Here is a 27,803-nt window from a genome sequence, read left to right on the forward strand (position 1 = left end):
CACACACACACACACACACTTCTCAATACATACATACAAAACACACTCAGACATCCATACCAACACACCCACACAATTTTAGCTGCATCATTTAATTGGCCTGCAGTGCTCTATAATACAGCAAACAGAAAATAGGAAAAAAACATGTATTTGCTCCATAGGCTAAACATGAGAAAAATGCCGCTGTCTGGTGGGAAATATAAAAAATAAAAATTTTGAAGCCAGGGCTCCAGAATGAAAGCATAATATCATAGAATTCATGATTTTATGCTTGAATGGCACTGGGATCAAATATTTAGTTTTAAAGGTTTTCAATGGGGACATTTTTGTCCTTAAGGTCCTGAGTGTAACTACTTTGTGCACACAGTGTTTTATAGATGTTTTATAAGAACTGAGGTTGAAATATCAAAATTCCCCAAAAAATACACACCTTTGGCAAAATGTATGCCGTTGGCATTAACACAAAATGATCGAAAAAACAAAAATGAAAAAGACAAGAATGTCTGGAAGGTTGCACATGGGTTAACTAAACAGTCCTTCTATGATGTTATGTTAAAGGGATAATTTACCCAAAAATGAAAATTTTGTCATCAAATGAAAAATGGATTTCTTTTTTGGGCAAACTATCCCTTAAGTCTAATGGACTTCCTGTACATAATCGCTCAGCCTCTTTTATTAAATTCTGCTAGTTTATTTTCAGATATTTCATCCTGCATGTCCTACTTGTGAGCATATTATTTATGGTCATGATTGTCCCTGCATAGCTGTTGCACTATTGCACTGAGAGGTTGCTACATAAACACTTGAGACGTGAATGCCCTGTCATCCAGCAAGTTTACAGAAGCGTCTTGGGACAATCTGATAAAAAAAAAAAAAAAAAAAAAGAGTCATGAACCCAAACATTGAACGACAGATAAAACATCAGCCATAGAATTTTTCCCTTTTGTATCAAGAACATAAATGTGATCTTGTCATGATAAAACCAAAATAAATACATTCATGGTGAATTATTTTCTTTTTTCTCTCTCTCTCTTTTAAACTGATAAATCAATAAAAGTACCACTTTTACAATCCCTTGACATTGAGTCCTACATGCATAGCTTTTTACTATAAAGAAAGATAATAAGATAAGATAAAAGAGCAATCGAAATCAAGAGGTTATGGAGTTTGAAGATGAGATATGAGTTATGGTTTACATAGTTACTGAGCCTTAAGAAGTTTCTTTGAAGTTATAAATACAGCTAACATCTATCTGAAGAAAGGTAGATGTGACCAAGAGTTATGCAATTACAGCAAAAGCATCGAAAATCAAAACATCCTGTTAATAAAGAGTGGTCCGATGTACATAAAAATGGAACCAGTCGTGAGACATTTATTCTCTTTTTACCTTAAAATAGGTGACACTGTACCTCAGCACAATCAGGATTTAAGTAAAAAATTACTCTCTCTCTCTCTTTTCTCTCTCTCTCTCTCTCTCTCAATATTTATATATATATATATATACAGTTGAAGTCAGAAGTTTACATACACTTAGGTTTTAAGTCATTAAAACTAATTTTCTAACCACTCCACAGATTTAATATTAGCAAACTATAGTTTTGGAAAGTCGTTTAGGACATTTTACAGACTGATTGTTTAATTTTTAATTGACTATATCACAATTCCAGTGGGTCAGAAGTTTACATACACCAAGTTAACTGTCCCTTTAAGCAGCTTGGAAAATTCCAAAATGATGTCAAGCCTTTAGACAGTTAGCCAATTCACTTCTGATAGGAGGTGTACTGAATTGGAGGTGTACCTGTGGATTTATTTTAAGGCCTACCTTCAAATTAGGTGCCTCTTTGATTGATATCATGGGAGAAACAAAAGAAATCAGCCAAGACCTCAAAAAAAAATTGTGGACCCCCACAAGTCTGGTTCATCCTTGGGAGCAATTTCCAAATGCCTGAAGGTATCACGTTCATCTTTACAAACAATAGTACTCAAGTATAAACACCATGGGACCACGCAGCCATCATACCGCTCAGGAAGGAGACGCATTCTTTCTACTAGAGATGAACGTAGTTTGGTGCAAAAAAGTGCAAATCAATCCCAGAACAACAGCAAAGGACTTTGTGAAGATGCTGGGGGAAACAGGTAGACAAGTATCTATATCCACAGTAAAACAAGTCCTATATTGACATAACCTGAAAGGCTGCTCAGCAAGGAAGAAGACACTGTTCCAAAACCACCATAAAAAAAGCTAGACTACAGTTTGCAAGTGCGCATGGGGACAAATATCTTATTTTTTGGAGAAATGTCCTCTGGTCTGATGAAACAAAAATGTAACTTTTTGGCCATAATGACCGTTTGGAGGAAAAAGGGTGAGGCTTGCAAGCCCAAGAACACCATCCCAACCGTGAAGCGTGGGGGTGGCAGCATCATGTTGTGGGGGTGCTTTGCTGCAGGAGGGACTGGTGCACTTCACAGAATAGATGGCATCATAAGGAAGGAAAATTATGTGGATATATTGAAGCAACATCTCAAGACATCAGCCAGGAAGTTAAAGCTCGGTCGCAAATGGGTCTTCCAAATGGGTAATGACCCCAAGCATACCTCCAAAGTTGTGGCAAAATGGCTTAAGGACAACAAAGTCAAGGTATTGGAGTGGCCATCAGAAAGCCCTGACCTCAATCCGATAGAAAATTTGTGGGCAGAACTGAAAAAGCGTGTGCAAGCAAGGAGGCCTACAAACCTAACTCAGTTACACCAGTTCTGTCTGGAGGAATGGGCCAAAATTCCAGCAACTTATTGTGAGAAGCTTTTGGAAGGCTACCCAAAAAGTTTGACCCAAGTTAAACAATTTAAAGGCAATGCTTCCAAATACTAACAAAATGTATGTAAACTTCTGACCCACTGGGAATGTGATGAAAGAAATAAAAGCTGAAATAAATCATATTCTCTATTATTATTCTGACATTTCACATTCCTAAAGTAGTGATCCTAACTGACCAAAGACAGGGAAAGTTTTCTACAATTAAATATCAGGAACTGTAGAAAAACTGAGTTTAAATGTATTTGGCTAAGGCATATGTAAACTTCTGACTTCAACTGTATATATATTATGGATGAAAAAGGCCCTGATATGTAAACACATTTGATTTCTTTGTACTGCAAATGCTGTACATAGCATATCTGCTCATGAGACTAACAAACTCTTGACATGGAAATTGCTGAAATTTATGTAAAAAAAAAAAATTAAAAAAAAAAGTAGTATTTGGCACATCCAGGCAAACACTGTTTTGTCTGCTTATGCACGTCGTGTCCAAGGTTGCTGTGAACTGACCAAATTTGTAAGACCTTAGATGTCAGACCTTGTATATCATTACATCCACAGTGAATCACAATGTGATGCCCGTTATTTGCTGTCCTTGTCAAATGTCTTTGGTCATGAGGCCTCTCAGTCTTGGTCTTCTGATAGGCTGAGATGTATCCTTAAGCTCTGGCTCTCCTTGAAAAGATGTGTTGGCCTTGGTGTTTTTAACTCTATGGAAAATTTTGTGTGTTTACTGGTGTTGGAAATTTCCTGGTCGCCGATATCTCTTCTCTCATCTGCTTGAGCTTCCTGAGTCCAGCACGAAAGATTTTAGAGAGCTTTGTGTCATCTGGGCCCTCAAGGGCCTCTATATCTGCTTCGTTGACAAAGCAAAGAGTAACTCAGTATTGTCTGAAGGCACCATTATATCTTTGTCCTTCTGGTATCTGGTCGAGGTGTGGGTCTTCACCTCTTCAAGAGTCCCAGAGTTGGTTTTCGTGACTGAATTCTTGCTTCTTTGTAGCTGCAACTAGTCTCTTCAAACGGAAACCTCCAAGTGAAAGAGTGTGAGACTTGTCTTTTAAGTGTGCTGTAGCCATCTCCATCTCGAGTGACGGGCAGCCTAAGCATGGTATCTTTGATCAGTGGGTGAGTGAGCAAAATGGTGTTGGTGGTGGTCCCCGACTTATCCGCTGCCTACAAAAGGTGTTAAGGTCATTAGTGCATGCTTTGTGGGAATGTGCAGTCCTTAACGTTAAGAATCTATGCGTACGTTCCAATCCCCTTTAAATGGACCGCGATGAAAGGACTCAAAGTGAAGCTGCCTAGTGTACATGAAGGCCTCTCACTCACTACGTGGAAAGGGAGAGGCTAACTGAGCAGAGCACATGCTCTCACAATCTCTCTCCCTCTTTTGTCATCCCTCTCTTTGCTGAGGGTAGTTAAATAGCCCCATCGTTGTGGGCAGTGTGGTTAGTTTTGTGTGCACTGATGGAGCTTTGCTGTTGGATCAGAAGAGAGGCAGACTCATCCAATGGTCCATCCTGATGTTCAGTGAAGGTCAACTCAATCTTAGTAAACTCACTGTCCGTGGACTGAGGTGTCTTGTCCATGCGTGACGCCATCAGGGCGTTCTGATATTGCTGGCGGGTCACCTGACAAAAAGGGGAAAAGAATGAATGACCTATTCCAGTTCTATTTATATATCAGTGTATGGACCCACTTTATATTAGGTGGCCTTAACTATAATGTACTTAACCATTTGATACAATGTACTTATTATGTACATACATGTTGTTGCATTTTAATTACATTTAAAGAACTTGCATATAATTACATTTGTAGTTACACTGTTAACTTTACTCCAAAACATACCCGCACCTCAACATCAGTAATAGCAAATGTGGGAATTTTGCAGAACAAAATGTAGTTACATAGTCTTGTATTTATTTAATGTTAGCACATAGCAGTTAAGGCCACCTAATATAAAGTGTGACCAGTGATATTATTAGCATAATAATTTGAGGGAAAATTTGAACAGTTGAAAAATCAACATGAATTTCTTAGTATTTCTTTAGTATTTTTGCTTTAATGACAGCATGCACTCAAGCTGGCCTGGAGCCCTGGACTTACACAAGTTTATGCAAAACCTGATGATACATGTTATTCCAGCTTGATTTGAGAATGTTCCAAAGAGCATCTTGTGAGCTCCAAAAGGAAGACAGAAAATATGACCTTTCATACAAAGGAGTTGGCATCATCACAGTGTTTCTTATTTGATTAGTGACCAAGAAATAGCACAGAATCTGACATTTTTTGTACTTATTTTAAACCATAGCATTTTATTTAATGCATTTTTTTTTAACTTAAAACTTTGTTTATTTTAAATTTCAAAATATTGATGTGGACTCGGATTTGTAAATATTTGAAGGTTATTCTGGTTTGCTTTTGTAATTTTGTATTATTTCCAAGTTGTTTTGGATAAAATCATCTGCTAATTAGTAGCTCTCAACTGGTGGGTTGCGAGTCGCAACCATAAAATGGGTCGCAGGGCTATTATGACAGAAAGCAGGGAAAAAACAATGCTAAATTAAAAACAAAATAAATACAATTAAACTACTGTTAACAGTCTCTCACAGTTAAGCTAGAAAAACAAATAGGCTTATCAACTTTTAAAAGGGAGGACCAAACATTTTTTTTCCGCTGAAGTCAATAACCATGTGACCAATCAAACCCTCTCATATTTTGCCGCAAATGTTGGTAATATGGCTTTATACTAATACAATATTTAAGCCAATGTGAATTCCATGTGTTGACTTGTAAATCAGTTCTGATATTTATGTGATTACAAAATTGTCAGTTTTCCTGTTTCCTGTCCCATGTTGGGCCTATGCAGTTCATGGTAATATTAATACATATTAATATTTGATTTTAAGGACATTTTTGTTTACTTTTGTGTAATGAATAAGTCTTGGGTCATCACTTGATGTCCAGTGTAAAATATGGGTAATGAAGCAAATCTCGTTGAGAACCACTGTGCTAAATAAATATGAATGTATGTAAATAAAAAATATATGCAAAAAATACAAAAATAAAAATATTATATATATATACTGTATATATGTATGCATGTTGCTTTGGTCAGTTTTTCTGCGCAACAGCACATTACTGGTAAGATAGTAACTTGAAGGAATACATGGGATTCAATACAAGTTAAGCTCAATCAACAGCATTTGTGGCATAATATTACCACAAAAAAGTATTTTGACCCTCCTTTTCTTAAAAAAAAAAAAGTAAAAAGTAAAACTTCAGTTTACAGTGAGGAACTTACAATGGAAGTGAATAGGGCCAATTTTTTTGAGGGTTTAAAAGGCAGAAATTAGAAGCTTATAATTTTATAAAAGCACTTACATTAATTCTTCTGTTTTTTTGTGTGTTTTTTTCTCCCCAATTTGGAATGCCCAATTCCCAATGTGCTCTAAATCCTCATGGTGGTGTAGTGACTCGCCTCAATCCGGATGGTGGAGGACGAATCTCAGTTGCCTCTGCATCTGAGACCGTCAATCCGCGCATCTTATCACGTGGCTTGTTGAGCGCATTACCGCGGAGATATAGCGCATGTAGAGGCTTCACGCCATCCACCGCGGCATCCACGCCCAACTCACCAGGTGCCCCACAGAGAGCGAACCACATTATAGCGACCATGAGGAGTTTACCCCATGTGACTCTACCGTCCCTAGCAACCGGGAAAATTTGGTAGCTTAGGAGACCTGGCTGGAGTCATTCAGCACGCCCTGGATTCGAACTCACGAACTCCAGGGGTGGTAGTCAGCATTTTTACTCGCTGAGCTACCCAGGCCCCCAGTAATTCTTCTGTTAAAATTCATGTATTATTTGAGCTATAAAGTTGTGTAAATCATAATTTTTACAGTTATTTTAGTGTTTTGGGGTTTACAGCATTACGTCGTCAAGGCAAGGAAGTTATCAAATTGGCTATAACTTTAAACAGAAAAGGTTAGCAAGTGATTTTATCACAATAAAATCATGTTAACACATATTGTTTATGTCTTGTGAGTATACATTCAAAACAGTGAGTATTTTAATGTTTTCGGATTGGGCCCATTCACTTCCATTGTAAGTGACTCACTGGAACCCAGATTTTTGCTTTTTTTTTTAAAGAAAAGGAGGGACTGGGGGCCTGGGTAGCTCAGCAAGTAAAGACGCTGACTACCACCCCTGGAGTCACGAGTTTGAATCCAGGGTGTGCTGAGTGACTCCAGCCAGGTCTCCTAAGCAACCAGATTTGCCCGGTTGCTAGGGAGGGTAGAGTCACATGGGGTAACCTCTCATGGTCACGATTAGTGGTTCTCGCTCTCAATGGGGCACGTGGTAAGTTGTGCGTGGATCGTGGAGGGTAGCATGAGTCTCCACATGTGGAGTCTCCGCGGTGTCATGCACAATGAGCCACGTGATAAGATGCGCGGACTGACTATCTCAGAAGCGGAGACAACTGAGACTTGTCCTCCGCCACCCGGATTGAGGTGAGTAGCCGTGCCACCAGGAGGACCTACTAAGTAGTGGGAATTGGGCATTGCAAATTGGGAGAAAAGGGGATAAAAAAGAAAAAAAAAAGAAAAGAAAAAGATAAAAAAGAAAAAAGAAAAGGAGGGACAAGTTGAAATAAATTTTTGTGGTAATCAACATTATGACAAAAATGCTGTCGATTAAGCTTCACTTGTACTGAACCTGGAATATTCCTTTAGGAGGCTAAATCTGTCTTAAAATTTAGTAAATTTTCTAGGGGGCTTGAGGTACCACTACCACTCTAAACATTTTAAATAACAAGTGAAGGATTAGTAGTATTCAGACCTTGATGTAAAGCAGATCAGAGGCGGCTCTCACTGAGTAGTCTGGCACATAGACCTGCAGGAAGGAGTTGAGATGGTTGTTGCTGCTGCCCAGTGTGGGGGTGACTACCTCCATCCGATCAGTCCTGTTCAGGGAGTCGGAGTGATTGAGACCGAATGGTCGTGGAGGTGACTTATTTTCTGTATAGCAAATAAAGGTGACATGCTGGTCAGTGGTCATCTGCTGGTGCTGCTGTGGTGTAAACAAGCTATAAAGATGCTTGTCTGATATTTCATTCACTTTGCATTCCCTGTGTTTCCTTGTAAACCTTGTTTTGGAATGTTGTTGTGTATTCAGACACAAAAGTTGAGCTTCATTTATTTACTTTCCAAATTTGAGATGTAGCAGCTGTTTAATATGACTTAGCTATTTCTCTGCCAGAAACTCAATGAGGTCTTGTTTATATAGCAGATAATCAATAATAAGGGACAAACAACCAATTAGTCAATAATAAAGAACTTAAATCTTTCAAGCTAATATCTTCCCTGCCAGAACCCCACAGAGGACTTGTTTATATAGCAAAATATTCAACATAGTAGTAAGGGAAAAACCCATTATGTAATGCAACGATCAGTACCTAGTCACCTTTTAGAGACACAAATCAAATCTAATACTCAAAGCAAAACTCAAAGCAGACGCCTGCTTCCATGTCTCACTTTATCAGGTAAATACTCCAAACTATGTCAGAAAGTGACATAAGAATAAAGATTAGAACATCTGCTTAATAACTTACATGTAATGCACGGTAAAGAGTTTTTAATCAAAATACGATTAGGTGCTTTACTTCTTAAAGAAAGAGTTCAAAGGGTGTTCGTGGGGAAGCAGTGCAACAGTCATTTTACTGGAATGTATATAATCCTAAGGTCAGATGCTAACCGTGTGGATTTCTTCAAATTTAGATAAGAGGACTTGAGTATGAAAATGTATGTGACCTACATAAAAATTGTGATTTATATGGAAATTTGTTAAAAAAACTTCACAAATAGAATGTAAATGTATAGTGATCAAAACTAGTCTGTAAAATTATTTTGATATTTGCAATGTTGTAAAAGATTTATGTCTAAACATAATTAATGTTTTAATGTGAATTTTTCAAATTATTTTTACAAAATATTTTACATATATATTTGGGTAATGCTTTTACAACTTATCTAATAACTAATAATTAATAATCAAAAATGACACAGCCAAATCAGAACTTGAATAAACATAACTAATGATCTGTCAAGAACTCTAAAATGTAATGTTATTATTTAAAGTTATTTTAAAATATGAAATATAAAAGTATAAAAATACTTTCTTGGACTTCATGGATTTCTTAATGTCATTTCTTTTAATAACTGCTGAAGAATATAAGCATTTTTCAAAACCTGAAAGGATTGTGTGCGGAATCACTGCAGAAGTCTGAAAACTAAAGCAACAGAAAGCAAAACAAGCAAACAGAACCTGTCTAAGGTGAATGCTTATATTTTATCAGTCATTTGCATATTGGCTCCTATTATCTGCAGTTCTTATCAGACAGTGGAAAAACTTGTACTGTAATATAAAACTAGGACCTTGGACAGAGAATAATGCACTTTGGAACTGGGACATTGGACAAAATTAGAAATACTGAACTCTGATAGAGCACAAAACCTCCCCAAGTAAAGTCATATGCTCAATCTGGATGTGTATCAATGAGAAAAATAGAGTAAGGGATTCCGAGAAAAGGATGAAAGGGTGGAGAAACGAGTGCGGTACCTGGAGATCCTGCCAGCGATTCTGCCCTGCTCACAACAAACGTTCGAGACAAGGAGAGGGGAACTGGAGAGCAAAAGGAAGGGAGAAGGGAAAAGAGAAGGAGGGCAAGACAGAAGGAAATTGTGGGGAGGAAAACATGATTTACATAGAATTTCTATCAAGAAATAAGAGAGTAATCATTTGCATAAAGTGAATTTGCATAATGTGATTGATTATAGGGATTAGAGTATTCTACATGCCTAAGGAAATCCAATAATACATCTGTAGAGAATCATACATCATGCACGATTTGGTGGAAAGAGTCATATAAAATAAAGAAATCAACCACAAGGATGAGTGTAAAAAATAACTTTGGAGATCAGATTCCACCTCTCTTTTGGAAGATGACCACTTACTTTGATGACCAGAGCAGAACACGGACTTCATTTATTCATTATGAGATCAATTATTTTCAACATCTAAGTGTGTGTTTGTTTGTATGTGCAATGAGATAACCCATTGTTCAGACCTGGGGATGAGGTTAGAGCCAGTACTCCATAGTAGGAGAAGGCACCAGCTTCAAACTTCATTCCCTCTTTTCCAGCCTCTACTTCCACCTTCCCCTGTGGGCCAGAGAGAAAGAGCTGTGATGTTCAATGAATCATGCCATCTGGTTATCATATCTCTGTTCCAAACCTAGTGAGCTGCCTTCTAAGGCAGCATCCTAACTTAAATGGCTGAAATGAAATACTGATCAAAGACTATCACATTTTAAAATGCTGTCTAGGTAGGCAGCTCACAAGGTTTTGGAACAGAGCTTTTGTGTTGCTCTCTGTCTGACTGTTAAAGGAATAGTTATATAATAATATAACTCCCTTTTCACTGTACATCTTGCCATTGCAGTCTCTAGGCATGATCATGATTTCAAACTCGACTACACTTCCTAGTGCTTGACCTATGCGCAGTGAGCTAGTTGGCACTAGGAAGTGTAATCGAGCTTGAAATCATGATTGCCAAGGAGATTTCAGATGTCAAGATTTATAGTGAAAAAGGAGTTGCTGGTTTTCTTTGGTCTGTTCTCACCCAAAACCAATTGGATCACTTCAGAAGACATGGATTAAACCACTGGAATCTTATGGATTACTTTTATGCTTATTTTATATGCTTTTTGGAGCTTCAAAGTTTTGGAACCCATTGACTTGCATTGTATGGAACTACAGAGATTCTAAAAATCTTTGTTTGTGTTCTGCTGAAGAAAGAAAATCATACACATTTGCACTGCAAAAAGTCATTTTCTTAATTAGTTATTTTGGGCGCAATCCAATCATCCCTATGCCCAACTCACTATAAAGGACAGAGTTCTTGATGTGGGCACTCTGAAGGGAGCATGGCATTACAGTTTGAATGTACCATTTGCTAAAAGTCTTGTGAAAGGGCCCTTTAAGAAAAAAATTGGTTTTGAATGACCCTTCAAGTGACGTCCCCTTCCCGAAGTGCCCTTTAAGGGTGCAAATATGCCATTTGGAAAACGGCTTTTGTCTTGTTTACCAGTAAAAATATCTAAACATTCTTAGAACAAGATACATTTAGTTGACAAAAAAAATAGCATATGATATCTTCTCTTGTTCTCAGAGAAATCTAAATAAATGTTGTGAAATTTATGCTTAAATCAAGAAAAACAAATATTTACATTAATTTATTATTATTTAATTTACATAAAATAAATTTATTTAAAAGAGAAAACAAATTAGCTCAGTGGTAAAATACGCTGGCTACCACCCCTGGAGTTCGATAGCTCGCTAGTTCGAATTCAGGGTGTGCTGAGTGACTCCAGCCAGGTCTCCTAAGCAACCAAATTGGCCCGATTGCTAGGGAGGGTAGAGTCACATGGGGTAAACTCCTCGTGGTCGCTATAATGTGGTTCGTTCTCGGTGGGGCGTGTGGTGAGTTGAGCGTGGTTGCCGTGGTGGATGGCGTGAAGCTTCCACATGTGCTGTGTCTCCGTGGCAACGCACTCAACAAGCCACATGATAAGATGCGCGGGTTGACGGTCTCAGACACGGAGGCAACTGGGATTCGTCCTCCGCCACCCGGACTGAGGCAAATCACTATGCGACCACGAGGACTTAAAAGCACATTGGGAATTGGGCATTCCAAATTGGGAGAAAAAAATAAAAAGAAAACAAATGTATTTTTCTTACCCCATTGGCGGATTGTTTTATTTTTTTATTTTATTTTTTTTTTTGCATAAAGTTTAATAATTTTTTTTTAGATTTCTCTGAAAACAAGACTTAATATCTTATGCTATTTTCCTTATCAAGTAAATATATCTTGTTTTAAGAATATTTAGATATTTATACTGGAAAACAAGACAAAAATACTAATTAAGAAAATTATGAAAAGATTTTCACTTTTGGGTGAACTTTTCCTTTAACCTTCAACATTTCACTACACCTAAATAGTCCATGACTTTCTATTCTTAGCTCAAGGCCTGCAGAGACTGTGACTAGTAATAGTCTAGCGATATTTTGCTATTTTATCAACATCGGACGATAACTGTGTCCACTTGGTCAATTAACATAAGTGTCAACTAGGCCTTGTGTCAGTTACAAAATCTACCGAAAGCCTTGTCAGTGGATAATAAACAATTATGGATTTCAATTTTTTATGCTTCAATATTGTGTAAAATAAGTGTTAATTTCATTTCAGCGAACTGTCCACAAATATTTTGCCATTACTAAACTATATTATGTACTGTATATACAGTATCTGCAGTACTGTATTTCAGCTATTAGCCACCCTGCTCTCTAGATTTTGGTGTTGGCCATTGAAAAAACCCATATTGGTTGACCACAAGTTGTGACCACTCACTCAGTCAGAACTCAAGCTCATAACACTGCAATACAGCTGAGGACGCTCTGACCTGCAAGATGAGGATAAAGTAGTCCACAGGCTTGTTGCGGTGAAAGAGGTAGTGCTCTGACATCTTCTTGTTCTTGTCATCATACTTGAGCTCCTGGATGACGTTAGGATGTTTGAGCAAACGCAGGAGGATTTTCTCCGACATCTGAGCAGAGCTGAAGAACTCCACCTCTGAGGGAAGGAAAAAGGTTTAAGAATGCTTTATACATTTGTGATTGTGTTCATAATCATAAAAAAAACAACATGCTGAATAATTAGTACCAGTTGCCAGGAAACGCAGTGTGGCCAGCAGAAGCTGTGGTGATATTTTCACCCCCAACTCATTATCTGTGGGTTTGAAAGCTGAGAAGTCCTGTTTCCTCTCCCTATGAACAATCTTCTTTTTTGTCTTATTGTCAGCTTTCATTGGGAATAACAGAAGGACAATGTTAGATGTTTGCACCTGAACTGTGAGATCTAAATACATGGGAAATTGTTTTAAATGGATAGATACTCACTGTACAAGTCTGTCTCATCTAAAATCTCAGATTTTATGATTTCCTCAATGACGTCTTCTAGTGTGACGATGCCCTGAACTTCATAGAACGGGTCTCCCTCCCCTTCGTTATTTACTCTTTGGACAATGGCCAAATGGGACTTTCCTGCCAGAGCCAAAAAAAACAAAACAAAAAAAACACAATGTTACATACAGTTAAACTGCAATTATGACGTATCTCTCTTCAGATCTAATCTAACATGGTGGTCCTCCTAAATCGTCTTCAACCATAAATGCAAAAACACCCACAGAATAGCAGTTTTGTTGGTTTATAGATAAAATATGTCACGCATGCTTGGTATTTCGTTTTTGACAATTGTGACCAAACAAACTGTTCAAACAAGAGGCCCTTGGAGTGAGTTGGACAACAATCCATCGCGTTTTCTTAGCAAATCTCTCATGGTTCCGCATCTGTTTTCCCAGGACCTCCTCGATAAGCTGCTTAAAAAATTCCTGCCCAGCACTGTCAACCAAAACTTTAAAGAAAATTATTTTCCTGTTTCTCAGCTAGTAGTCATTTAAAAGGAATTTTCCAGAGCCACAGCTAATATTAGATCCAAAATGAAGTTTCCATTCTACTTGGGCGATGCTCTCATCGGCGTTAGTGTAGCAATCCGTTATGTAGGATGTCCATATAAAACTCTTCCATAAATGCCAGTAAATGCCAGCTGAAAGATAGAGGAAGATGTTTCTTTGAAAACCTATTGGGCAGCTCTTTCCAAGCAGCGAAAACTGAGTTAATGACTGACTGGATTGACTTTATCCTGTGCTTTGTCAAGGGGCATTCAGGCCTGATTCAGTAAGGAAATATAGGGTTGTTTCCATTTAAAACCACAAAGTCTGACTTTTAAAACAGTGAGAAAATTTGATTAAATTTGATTATCATGTTCTTTTAACAGCAGCAGATGGTAGTCCAAAGTTACAAAGGGTTTTGTACTTCTTCAAGAATGAAGTGTTTGCAGGTTAGTGAAACTGGTGTAACTGCGCAAACTGAATAATAGAAATGGCAGTGTTTATTGTGCAATTTCTCTGTATGTGGCATTGAATAGGTCTTTCATTAAAGCTGTCAAACCACAAAACAACATCCTTGTGACTGAAAATACATTGTGTAGGCTATATAAAAGATACAGTACATACACACAATATATCATCCAGTGATGGCTAGAGTAAATAATTTTTGTCCTTCGATAATGATTATGGTCGAATTTAATGGAAAACTATGCAAGTTACATTCTGTGGCAATGCAGAATTTTGCCGCTGAGTGTTGCCGGTGTCTGCGTACCTTCGTAGAAAATAATTGCGTCAAATTTAAGAATGTGCCATGTCGTCTGCCAGCTCCTTTAATTTACCCTTAAATATTTACATATTTATTTGTTTTTACTTAACGGCCATTGAGTGATGGTACACGTTCAAATTGAATTCACCCTAAATCAGTAGTAACTGACATATAGACATAGTATACATGTAGCACTTCGAGACATATAGCCCATAATTCTCCCCCAGATGCCAAGACAAGAAATATGACCACTGGTGTCTGAGAAAAAGGCCCGTCACTTCCCTTCTATGCTTGAGACATGAATGTCAATCATAAAACATTCTTTTAGAGTTTCCCACAAAAAACTACTTAAAGATAGATTTATGGAATGCTTTCCAGAATGGTCTACATTAAACATTTGGGATCAAGTGAGCAGAACCAAGATGACTGAGTAAACACATGCTTTCTAGACAACACACACAGACACATTTTGTACATTCCCACCTTATTTATGGAATGAGGTTTTTCCTTCGATATTTTCCATAATGGAATTTCCCTATAAATAGTCAGTGAGACTGTGGGTGGCACGTCTGGGATGCCTCACTGGGAAATCTTACAAATGCCGCAGACACTTATCAAGGCGATGGTCCTTTTTTATCTGATGCTCTTATAAACAGTAAAATAACAGTAGGTTCCCAAAGGCAAATACTTAATTCAGTCTTAATATTTTACCTGGAAATGGAAATTTTGATGTGGTTAACAGTAAATTAACTTTTCTCCCCCTGTGGCACACCTATGACCCACATAGACAGTAAAATTGCCCATAAAAAGTGATTTCAAACACATGATTAAAAACCACTAACAATTGTAAAAAATAAAAAAAAGAGTCCAAAAAAATAAATCACAGCATCTATATATAGGGAAACTTATTGGGCCAGAAATGCCCACCAAACAATTTAGCCTAATACCTGAGAATCAGACTAAAACCTTGCATGATGAACACATTAAAACTACTACAATGCCTTTAAATAATTATCTATTTAAAATTATTAAGTTCAGACTGGTAGATTTAAACACACACATTACAATAACTTGATTGACATGTGCAACAGAATAAGAGAGTAGTAGAATATTGTAAAAAAACAACAACAACAAAAAAACACTTTACAATAAGGTTGTATTCATTAATATTACAATGAATTAGGTATCATTAACTAACAGTGACCAATAATTGCCGAATGATGCGGCGCAATGATGATCCTGATTGCCAGATTGGTTTTCTGGTTTTGGTTTCCATAAGAAGCAATGTAAAAACTACCCAAACGAGTGATCCAGATGAGAATAACAACCATTTTAAGTGTTAGTTGGTGTAAAAATTAGTTCAGGCTCAACTTGTGCAGTTGTTGGCTATCATAACAAGGATGAAATATGTCAAGTAGGTGAAGCAATATGAAACAAGTAATTAATGTTATACAAATCATTTAATGCACAGGTAGGTTTAATCGTTCCAGTCAGGTTTAATCATTGTTCCATATTAAATGTGCCTCCTCTGCTGTCCTCCGTAATGAGACATTGCGAGAGTTCTATGCCAGTTCAAACGACCTCTGGACGTGAATACAGTGTAGCAAATCTGATGAGTCTCAGAGCCAGCGTTGACAGTCACATTACAAAACACAAAATTATCAAATCATGCAATGGCTTCTTTAAATCAAATGTGAAGCGCTACAGGAAAAAACTGGAAGAGACACCAGTGTTCATCAGCCCTATATCACTGAGTCCAACCTGGAGATACAGTAATTAGGAATGCACCTGCACTTTCCTCTTACTCACCCATAAGAATTATAAGGAAAGTATGGTTTGACATTCAGCTATGTTTTGTCCAGAGGGGGGAAGCAGCAAACTGGGACCAATCAAGTGTCCAGCAAGACGATTTGAATTGTAATAAACATTATCTACCATTGCTGTGCTGCTCTGCACACACCCGCAAGAGGGCGTCGCTTGTTCACGCATCGCTAACTGAATCGCTAAATGAGACTGTTTCATAAAACGTAGCCTTTTGCGGTTTAGTAATCGCCCAAGGCCATATCGTGATTTCATTCTTAATTCAATCAATCGCTCAGCCTTAATAGATACCATACTGATGTCTCAGAGGTCAAAGTCTGCAGGCTTTTAGAGTGCTTTGGATGATTCCTCCCCATGTAAGTGCCATTTTTACAATGGTCAAGTCCGCAATGCTGGTTTTTACTCTTTAAATGTGTAAATAACAAAGAATAGAAATTAAACATTACATATTGTTAGGAATGCCAACCCTTCAACATTGTGGCTATTATTATTTTTGGATTGTGCACTGTCGATTTTTCTAGTTATTCGTACAGTTTTTTTTTTTTAATTCATACAAATAAATGTAATATTATCGCACTACTTTATCTCAGTGTCAGATTTAGAACTGGCAGAACTCTTGATCTATAGACCCATAGATAAAGTTAACCGTTATTGTTATTCTTCCAGTCTAAATTTGCACTGCAAAAATCAATGACTGCATTAACTAATCAATGCTGGTAAGTGACCATGGTATAAGTGGGATAATCCATGGCCAGGTATGCATTAAAGGATTTTTATGCAAAATTGTTTAACGCACACCTAGCCATGGATTATCCATTACATACTGCATTAATGTCAACGTATACATAGTATATGTAAAAATTAACATTAACCAAACAAATAAAAAATAACTAATAAATGTTGTAAAAAACACTGTTTATTATTAGTTCATGTTAACTATTGTAGTTACAAATGTTAACGAATACAATCTTATTGTAAATGGTAAAACTTAGCACCTGCATAAGTTTTTTAAATACATATTAAAATATTAATAAAAACAATACTGCACTGTTGGAGCCTGAAATTCGGATAGATGTTGGGGCAGACATTGTACACTGAAGTGTACAGTATAGGTGTGCTTTTTTGTGAACAGCAGGGAGATTGGAGCATGATTTAATATTTTAGCTCTAGACCTTTTTTCACACCATGGACCTTTTCTTGTATCGGTTAACCACTCCCAACAATGTATAAATCTTAAAAGACCCTTTACTGGAAATTGGTGATTTCAGCTTGTTTACAACACAATTTATGTTTAAGTCTACCAAATGCGACTTGTTTTGTCAACATAAACATCAATTAACCCTGTGAATTCCTGACCCCGCTTACAGGATTACGCATTCCAGCCCCACAACATTTTGAATGCAAATACCTCTCATTCCTGACAAGAGTAGTTTTTAAAGACTACAGAAGCCAAGACTAAAAAAGCCACAATCAAAGCTCTTTACATAACAAACCACAACGTGAAACAGATCAACAAAGCACATCAGAGGGCAAAATGCTACAACCCCAATTCTGAAAAAGTTGGGACAGTATGAAAAATGCTAATAAAAATAAAAAGTGATTTGTAAATTATAATCACCCTTTGCTATATTGAAAGCTCTACAACTACAAATTATATGATGTTTTACCCTGTGAATTTCATTGTTTAAATGTACAGTAATTTCAAATCAGATGATTGCAACACGCTCCAAAAAAGTTGGGACAGTCCAGTGTTTACCACTGAGAAACATCACCATTTCTTCTAATAACACTTATTAAGCATTTGGACACTGAAGACACAAGTTTAGAAAGTGGAATTTTCCCCCATTCATCCATTGTGTAGGTCTTTAGCTGCAAAATTGTACGGGGTCTTCGTTGCCATCTAAAGCACTTCATAATGCACCACACATTCTCAATTGGAGACAGGTCAGAACTGCAGGCAGGCCAGTCTAGCACCCACACTCTCTGCTTACACAGCCATGCACTTGAAATGCAGGGATGTCCCTGGAAAAGACGGTGCTGGATGGCAGTATATGTTGCTCCAAAGTTTTTACATATCTGTCTGCATTCATGGTGTTCTCACAGATGTGTGAGTTACCCATGCCATAGGCACTGACACACCCCTGGCCCATACAGACACTGGCTTTTTGACCCGACGCTAATAACAGCTTGGATGGTCCTTTTCCTCTTTGGCCCGGATAACACGATGGCTGTGTTTTTCAATAACTTTTTGAAATGTTGACTCTTTGGACCAAAAGACACAGTTCCACTGTTCTACTTTCCATCTAAGATGAGACCGAGCCCAGAGAAGTCAGCAGCGCTTATGGACAGTGTTGATGTAAGGCTTCTGCTTTGCATAGTAAAGTCTTAACTTGCATCTGTGGATGCAGCGGAGAATGGTGTTGACTAACAAAGGTTTACTAAAGTTATCCCAAGCCCATGTTCATGATATCCATTACAGATGAATGACATTTTTTTTTTTTTAAGACAGTGAAATCTGAGGGATCAGAGATCACGAGCATTCAGAAGTGGTTATTGTCTTGCCCTTTACGCACTGACATTTGACCAGATTCTTTGAAACTTTTAACTATATTGTGCACTGTAGAGGGTGAAATGCCCAAAGTCCTTCCAATTTGTCTTTGGAGAACATTGTTCTCAAGGTGCTGGATTATTTGCTGAAGCATCTGTTGGCAAATTGACAAGTCTTGAACGATCCTTGCTCTTGAAGGACTAGGCTGTTTTTGGATGCTCCTTATACAGTATACAGTACTATGACACGACTGCCTCACCTGTTTAACATCTCTTATTATATTAGCATTTTTCATACTGTCCCAACTTTTTCGGAATTGGTGTTGTACAATTTAACAGTAATATAATTTCACAGAAATGAAAATAGTTTTATGCAAAATTGAGATGCATAAGAGGGAACTAGAATGATGATATAAATAATATATTAAGATAGACCATTAGAGTCCACCTTCATAGCCCTTTGACACATCAGGTGACAGCATGCTTTCACCATAACAGTATATCACTACTTTTGTGTTGAGTAAACATGGTTTGAAAGGTAGGCTGAGTCACAACAAAGAAAGGGAGAGAAAGGCTTATGTGGGTGATACGGAGTCCTTTATATAGGAGATGTAGGGGCTTCTAAGACAGGCTTTGCTGATGGACTCAAACTCTACACTATACAACACATACCTCAATTGTTGCCCAAATCTGTTTGTCCATTTCCTGTTGACCCATTAGTGGAATGTTGGGCCACTGCACTACTATGGTCCACCTACCCAACAGGGTGACATCCTGTGAGGAAATTACACTGTCGAATGCATAATATTTAAACAAATTTACCTTCTAGTGCAGAAATGAAGAAAAAATTAGCAAATGTCATCAATATCGGTTCTTAAATTAAAACAACTGATTTAGCCTATTTACACCCATTTTGAACAAAAATATCTCACAGTTATAACCTGGTTCCTGTGAAGCTCAACTGGTAAAGCATGGCTTACTCCGCCCAGATTATGGGTTCATACTGTGCATAATGTTGTATACACTCGTATACACTGAATGCACATTAAAGGAATATTTCACCCAAAAGTGAGACCATGCAACTCCAGTGGTTTAATCAATGCCAAGATTTATTGTGAAAAAGGAGTTATATTTTGGTCTGTTCTCAACCAAAACCAATTGGAATGCTTAAGAAGACATGGATTAAAACACTGGAGTCATATGGATTACTTTTATGCTGCCTTTATGTTCTTTTTGGAGCTTTTTGGGAGAACTGTTCCTTTAAGTCACTTGAATAAAAGGAGCTGCCAAATAATAAATGCAAATTGTATTCAATTGTAAGACTGAGATTTATAGGCTATTTGTATATATATATATATACAGGTGCATCTCAATAAATTAGAATGTCGTGGAAAAGTTCATTTATTCCGGTAATTCAACTAAAATTGTGAAACTCGTGTATTAAATAAATTCAATGCACACAGACTGAAGTAGTTTAAGTCTTTGGTTCTTTTAATTGTGATGATTTTGGCTCACATTTAACAAAAACCCACCAATTCACTATCTCAAAAAATTAGAATATGGTGACATGCCAATCAGCTAATCAACTCAAAACACCTGCAAAGGTTTCCTGAGCCTTCAAAATGGTCTCTCAGTTTGGTTCACTAGGCTACACAATCATGGGGAAGACTGCTGATCTGACAGTTGTCCAGAAGACAATCATTGACACCCTTCACAAGGAGGGTAAGCCACAAACATTCATTGCCAAAGAAGCTGGCTGTTCACAGAGTGCTGTATCCAAGCATGTTAACAGAAAGTTGAGTGGAAGGATAAAGTGTGGAAGAAAAAGATGCACAACCAACCGAGAGAACCGCAGCCTTATGAGGATTGTCAAGCAAAATCGATTCAAGAATTTGGGTGAACTTCACAAGGAATGGACTGAGGCTGGGGTCAAGGCATCAAGAGCCACCACACACAGACGTGTCAAGGAATTTGGCTACAGTTGTCGTATTCCTCTTGTTAAGCCACTCCTGAACCACAGACAATGCCAGAGGCGTCTTACCTGGGCTAAGGAGAAGAAGAACTGGACTGTTGCCCAGTGGTCCAAAGTCCTCTTTTCAGATGAGAGCAAGTTTTGTATTTCATTTGGAAACCAAGGTCCTAGAGTCTGGAGGAAGGGTGGAGAAGCTCATAGCCCAAGTTGCTTGAAGTCCAGTGTTAAGTTTCCACAGTCTGTGATGATTTGGGGTGCAATGTCATCTGCTGGTGTTGGTCCATTGTGTTTTTTGAAAACCAAAGTCACTGCACCCGTTTACCAAGAAATTTTGGAGCACTTCATGCTTCCTTCTGCTGACCAGCTTTTTAAAGATGCTGATTTCATTTTCCAGCAGGAATTGGCACCTGCCCACACTGCCAAAAGCACCAAAAGTTGGTTAAATGACCATGGTGTTGGTGTGCTTGACTGGCCAGCAAACTCACCAGACCTGAACCCCATAGAGAAACTATGGGGTATTGTCAAGAGGAAAATGAGAAACAAGAGACCAAAAAATGCAGATGAGCTGAAGGCCACTGTCAAAGAAACCTGGGCTTCCATACCACCTCAGCAGTGCCACAAACTGAACACCTCCATGCCACGCCGAATTGAGGCAGTAATTAAACAAAAGGAGCCCCTACCAAGTACTGAGTACATATACAGTAAATGAACATACTTTCTAGAAGGCCAACAGTTCACTAAAAATGTTTTTTTTATTGGTCTTATGATGTATTCTAATTTTTTGAGATAGTGAATTGGTGGGTTTTTGTTAAATGTGAGCCAGAATCATCACAATTAAAAGAACCAAAGACTTAAACTACTTCAGTCTGTGTGCACTGAATTTATTTAATACACGAGTTTCACAATTTGAGTTGAATTACTGAAATAAATGAACTTTTCCACGACATTCTAATTTATTGAGATGCACCTGTATATATATATAAAAACATACATCAAGGGGGCCTGGGTAGCTCAGCAAGTATTGACGCTAACTACCACCCCTGGAGTCACGAGTTCAAATCCAGGATGTGCTGAGTAACTCCAGCCAGGTCTCCTAAGCAACCAAATTGGCCCGGTTGCTAGGGAGGGTAGAGTCACATGGGGTAACCTCCTTGTGGTCACAATTAGTGGTTCTCGCTCTCAATGGGGTGCGTGGTAAGCTGTGCATGGATCGCGGAGTGTAGCATGAGCCTCCACATGCGGAGTCTCCGCAGTGTCATGCACAATGAGCCACATGATAAGATGCGCGGATTGACTGTCTCAGAAGCGGAGACAACTGAGACTTGTCCTCCACCACCCGGATTGAGGTGAGTAACCGCGCCACCACGAGGACCTACTAAGTAATGGGAATTGGGCATTCCAAATTGGGAGAAAAGGGGATAAAAAAAATAAGAGTGCATTCTTCTGCAGAGCGTAATGGCATAACGTTCCAGACAATTGATACTGCTATTTAAAAAAAAAAAAAAAAAAAAAAAAAAAAAAGGATTTCACAGCCTCTAGTAGATACATCTTGATCTGATTGCTTAGTGCAGCCAGTGAAAATTACAAGCCAGGCTGATTAGTCTGTAGCTTAAGATCCCCATTTCAAGTGATTCCCAAATCATACATTTCAAACAGCAATCATAAAACAACTTTATGGTCTCATGTTGTGATATAAAGTTGTAACGTCATCAAATAAAACTTGGATTATATCTAAAGCTGGATCTGCTGAACAAGCATATATAGGGTCAGACAGGAGTGGATATGGCCTTTTCATGAACTCTGCTCTAGTAGTCAATGCAAGCCACAGGTTTGCATCACTGACAGCCAGTGCCAAGATTTCACATCAAGTTCAACGCACTCCATTTGAACCGTTTCCACTAATTCAGTGGCCTGTGCCAAACCTCGGAGTGTACAGATCAACCCATTAAATCAACAGGTAATATCTTTAATAGTAACATTTCACATGTCATCTTACATTAAAACCAACAATATTACTTACTGATGCTAAGCATCTTGAAATCAAATACTGAAAGCCATTCTCTGGTGTGTGTCAGTTACTTTAAAGTAGGGCTGCAACTAACGATTATTTTGATAATCGATTAATCTAACGATTATTAGAACGATTATTATTCACGATTATTGCAACGATTAATCATTAGCTCTTAACCAATTATTCAACTTGTGCCCCAACTTAAAAGGTTGTATTAAAATGCTTACTAACAATACTCCACCCACCCCAGCAACCGGGTCAATTGGTTGCTTAGGAAGCCTGACTGGAGTCACTTAGCACGCTTCAATCCATCTTTAACTCACAAAAAAAACAAACTCTCTCTTATTAATAAAGCTGCATATTGCCAATTTTCTTCACGATAAGAAATGCACAGTGACACATATATTATGATTCAATAAGTTGCGAGCCATCATGTTATAATCTAGCTGCAGCAAGCGTGCGCGCATCCCTGCGCCAGAGTGTGCATCAGCCGGGTGCAGTTTCAATCTCTCCCCCTTAGATCGGGACATTCGCGCAACTGATAGAAGAGGCGCTGACCGCACAGAGAAATTACAGTTTTGGAGTTTGTAGTTATTTACAGGATCTGCTTCCGTATTATTTGAACTTTAATAAAGCTATAACGCATTAAATATATCTGCATTAAAGATGTAACGCCAGGGTGTTTCCTTTAAAGACGCTTGACACGCAAGTTTTGCTTCAGTGGAGCGGCAACTCCAGCTCCATTTATTCCACAACGAGAGTGCTTCTGTATTTACTTATTTGGTATTTTTGCATTATTATTCCCTCATACTTTGCGATCTACATCACCTGAAGCTGTTTGGAAAGTTTAGAGTGCATCTGGACTGTGAGCCGTGTAATTCTTCCTCTCCTCAGTCAGGTGCGAACTGCAGTGCTGCTCTCGTGCATCTTCATTAGAGTTTAATGTTACGTTAAATGAGATCAAACGACTATTCGACAACAAAACATTTTTTTGACAACTTTTTATTGTCGACGTTGTCGATAACGTCGACTAATCGTTTCAAACCTATTTTAGAGCAATGTTTCCCAAACTTAGTCTTATATACCCCCACTGTCCTATCAGTAAAACTCATACCCCTTCATTTTCATCAAACCATAAAGGTATAGTTCAACCAAAAATGAAAATTCTCTCATCATTTACTCCCCCTCATGTCATCCCAAATGTGTATGACTTTCTGTCTTCTGCTGAACACAAACGAAGATTTTCAGAAGAATATCTCAGCTCTGTATGTCCATACAATGCAAGTGAAGGGTATAGCCAGAATGGAAGATCCATATCTTCAGAAGCAATGTGATAGGTGTGGGTGCAGGGGCGCAACTACACATTTTTTGAGGGGTATCAGTGTTGAGTATTATGAAATATTACAATTTAGGACACAAAATAATCATTAAAAAAAAAAAAAAAAAAAAATAATATATATATATATATATATATATATATATATATATATATATATATATATATATATATATATTTAAATCATGAATTCAATAACAAACAAAAAAAGTTACAACTTAATGTGATGCAATTATTTAATTCAAACTTTATATTTAGAATTTAATTTAGATTATTTATATGAACAGTCATGTACATAGCAATGAAAATAATATATATATATATATATAATTTAATTTGATCTGCATCGTTATTTTCCATCCAAACAGAAAAATAAAGAAAATAAAGAAGAGGCTTAATAGTTCAACATGATTGATTCTGAAGCAAGCCTCTCCATCACACATTTTTTATTTATTTTTTTGCCCAATTTTTTGGATTTAGTCAATAATTGGTACAGGTGTTGTTTAATAATTCCTGAGGTAATTTACTTACAGCACATTCCATGGTTTGTCATGTCATGTTTGACAGTGAGACAACAACAGGCGAAGGTTGGAAAGTGCAGCAACATTAGTTCTGGTTAGTAAGAGGAGCCCAAGTATAGGCTGGACATGGCGAAGGGTCAGTTAACAACTTTTTTAACAAGCTTTTCTCTCTAAATGTAAAGCAATTGAACGCCCATTCCCAAACATAACCGTGACAGAAAAGATACTCGGAAATGAACTATATTAGCTGGCCATCTGAACCTCTCGGCAGCGTTAAATATCGGTTAACTTCAAGACTTTCTTGAAGAATTTCAGTAATAAAGTGATAAGTTAAGCCAACCAATCTCTCTTCATCCTCCTGAACATTGTTTTCTTCATTTTAATGCAACGTTTTTCATTTTCCATATTCCTTTTTTTGTTCTGCACACCAGAATGATAATTTTTGTCATGTGACAGTCAGAGCATCGTCGGTAGACAGAGGGTGAACGGTAGCTGTGAGGGTACCTCTTGATCAAATCACATAAAAGAATAAAAATGAATACTTGAACCCATTTAAAATGCTAAGAAAATTTTAAGTTACATAAAATTAAATTAAATAAAAGTTAAATAAAATACATTCATTATTGTTTAAAATGGTGCTTTTGGTTATTTGTAAGGTATTAAAGGAGATTTAAAAGTATGATTTTGGCACCCCCCTCGTGTGGCGCCCCTAAGCTTTGCATATGTTGCATATCCCATGTTTGCACCCCTGTGTGAGTGAGAAAAAAATCAATATTTGAGTCCTTTTTTACTTAAATCTCCACTTTCACTTTCACATTCTTTCAAATTTTGAAAGTAGAGATTTATGGTAAAAAAGAACTGGAGTTGTATGGATTACTTTTAAGTGACCCATGTGATTTTTGGAGTTTCAAAGGCTTGATCACCATTCACTTGCATTGTAAGGACCAAAAGAGCTGAGATATTCCTTTAAAAATCTTTGTTTGTATCCAGCGGAAGAAAGTCATCCACATGTGGAATGGCATGAGGGCGAGTAAATGGTGAAATAATTTTAATTTTTGGGTGAACTATCCTTTTAAGTGTGTAAATTATTTTATACTGAATTTTCCTAAAAGGAACTGAACCACTAGGTGGACTCAGCAAACTTCCAAGGGGCCTCAAGATGACTTGAAATTAGTTATTAAAATATGATAACTTCATTTAAATGCTGAAATGTGCTAAAATCATGATGTAGGCCTACAACATAAACTGACAGTTCCTAAAACATCTGGAATCACTAAATTAATTGATATGTTTTTTAATCTAATGACACTCCTAGGTTCTGCAGTTTTGAGGGGCTCGGAGTCTTAAAAGGTTAAGAACCACTGATACAAAAAAAAGTCCTAATATTGTCCTGTCTTGTAGATTTAACTAAATAAAATCAAAATCTTTCCAAATAACCCGTTTGGCATTACTACTTTAGATGGGTTGTCAGTATTGTAATTGGTTAATGTAAAAAGAAAATGACCACATTTGCACAATTAATAATTATAGGCTACTTGAATTGTTCAACAATTAAAAATGTAAAAATTAAAAAGATTCTCAAGGCACCATTTGGGGTTCCTCAGTAGCCATGCCGGTAGAACCATCTGAAGATCCTCCACGAACCCTTAAAATGAGCTCCAAATATCTTATGTCTTCAAGGAACTTCAATATATATTTCAAGAGCCTCGAAGCCTTTCCCTTACGATGGGGTTACTTAAGAACCATTGGCAATCCTTAAAGTTATTTAGAGTTCTTGCAGGAACTAAAAGCAAGTTTTTCAGGGAACTGAAAGGGTGTCTGGAGGATCTCCAGAAGGTTCCACAAGTGTGGCATCTGAGGAACCCCAAGTGGTGCCTCAAGTATCTTTTCATTTTTACAGTGCATAACTCTATGAACATAATGTCCAATTGTATACAATTTTACCTTTTTTAAACTCCTCGAGCATCGTATCCAGCTTTGTATCATTGAAGACAAAATGCAGAGGGTGGCTGTAGAACTTTGTGATGGTTTTCAGCGGAGTGCAGTCATCTGGATCCACAAAGGCCAAGTCCTTCACAAACAGCAGGTCCACAATATGACACTTCTCACCCTCGTACACCGGTATGCGCGTGTAGCCACTCTCCATGATCTCAGACATGGTGTTGAAGTCCAGGATGGCATCACTGGCAATCATGAAGCAGTCTCGCAGAGGTGTCATGACATCCTCCACGGTTTTTGTCCTGAGCTCCAGAGCGCCCTGGATGATGTTCAGCTCCTCTTTCACCAAATCATTATACGGATCTGTCACTCTGAGCATCTCCAGTAGCTTCTCCCTGTTGTACACAGTGCCTATCTCCTGTCCCAGAACATGGTCTAGAAGTTTACTGACAGGATAAGATGCTGGGAATGTAAGGATCATGAAAAATTTCGTGAGGAATATTGTGTTTGCACCAACAGCGAGACCATGCCTGGAGCAAATGGCTTGTGGTACAATTTCTCCAAAGATTACAATCCCTATAGTGGACACCACTACAGCTATCAACCCTGATCCTGCAATGTCATCAAGCAGTATTGTCAAAGTGGTATTGACCAGAACGTTTCCTAAGAGTAAAGAGCAAAGAAGGTAGTTTCCTTGGCTTCGGACTGGTTCGATCTTCTTTGCGTAATTTTTCTCTTTCTCTGTCCCACAGTTTTGGACTATCCGGAGCTCCATGGGATCAAGTGCCATCAGTCCCAGATTGAGCCCGCTGAACATGCCAGACAAACACAACAGCATCGCAATAAAAATCACCTGCAGCCAGAAAGGCAGCAGGAACTTTTTCTCCTCCACCACGAGCACTTTGGTGTCATGCCCGTCATGATAAACCCAGGTGCTCTCGGACCACGAGTCCTGGGCAGCTGATGAGGCCGCCTGCGCAGCGGTCGCGATGCACAGGTAATACGCTTTACTCTTCTCTGTTTTTCGAAGGGGTTTCACTTCTATTTCAATAACTCCAGAGGTCTTTCTGTTTACCTCCACGTTGGGGAGGACGATTATATCAGACGTTCGGATGCCACAGGGATGAGAGGCAGGTGCGTCTTTGGGGCTCTGGCTCTCCGCAGGTGCGCTGCTGCCGCCGCTGCTGTCACTCGAGCGCTCGTGTTCCGTAAAGGCGAGTTTGGACCACGTCTCGTTATTAATGTTTTGCCCATAGACTCTTAACCTGACATGAGATCGCTCGCTGACACGCAAATAACCTCTGTCCATAAATGACACCTCGTCAGTGTCCTCGAGTCTGAGGCCAATGATGACAGTCTCCTCTGGTGCATCTGTGCCACTAGTGCAGCTGATCACACAACTGCTGACAATTAAGAACATAACGGTCAATGATCTAGCCCGGTTCAGCGCCGCCATATTAGAAGTGGGCACTGCGGTGCATTGCTCTGCCATGTTGACAGTGG

At 38.1% G+C, this 27,803-nt stretch overlaps 1 protein-coding gene across 2 annotated transcripts; it reads right to left on the bottom strand.

The window, feature by feature from the left end:
* LOC127412337 (metal transporter CNNM2-like) lies at positions 1 to 27,794 on the bottom strand. Of its 2 annotated transcripts, XM_051648601.1 has the most exons (8): positions 26,307 to 27,794; positions 12,841 to 12,984; positions 12,605 to 12,742; positions 12,345 to 12,514; positions 9,951 to 10,044; positions 9,443 to 9,505; positions 7,664 to 7,842; positions 1 to 4,449 (listed from the first exon to the last, which is right to left on the bottom strand). In XM_051648601.1, the coding sequence occupies exons 1-8, from the start codon at positions 27,790 to 27,792 to the stop codon at positions 4,237 to 4,239; spliced, it is 2,487 nt and encodes an 828-aa protein (XP_051504561.1). In that variant the 5' UTR covers positions 27,793 to 27,794; the 3' UTR covers positions 1 to 4,236. The 2 variants fall into 2 exon arrangements, with proteins under 2 accessions (XP_051504561.1, XP_051504562.1); XM_051648602.1 differs by lacking the exon at positions 9,443 to 9,505.
* Positions 27,795 to 27,803: the final 9 nt, after the last annotated feature.

The sequence above is a fragment of the Myxocyprinus asiaticus genome, chromosome 21 (assembly GCF_019703515.2).
Source record: "Myxocyprinus asiaticus isolate MX2 ecotype Aquarium Trade chromosome 21, UBuf_Myxa_2, whole genome shotgun sequence".
Classification (NCBI taxonomy): Eukaryota; Metazoa; Chordata; class Actinopteri; order Cypriniformes; family Catostomidae; genus Myxocyprinus; species Myxocyprinus asiaticus.

Excerpts from the sequence above, each read along its gene's own strand:
- LOC127412337 (XM_051648601.1), bottom strand. The coding sequence starts at position 27,792 with ATGGCAGAGCAATGCACCGCAGTGCCCACTTCTAATATGGCGGCGCTG. Across the intron at positions 12,743-12,840 it reads AGATGAGACAGACTTGTACA|CTGACAATAAGACAAAAAAG; the intron begins GTGAGTATCTAT and ends TCCCAATGAAAG. Across the intron at positions 9,506-9,950 it reads GGCTCTAACCTCATCCCCAG|TTCCCCTCTCCTTGTCTCGA; the intron begins GTCTGAACAATG and ends TTTGCTCTCCAG.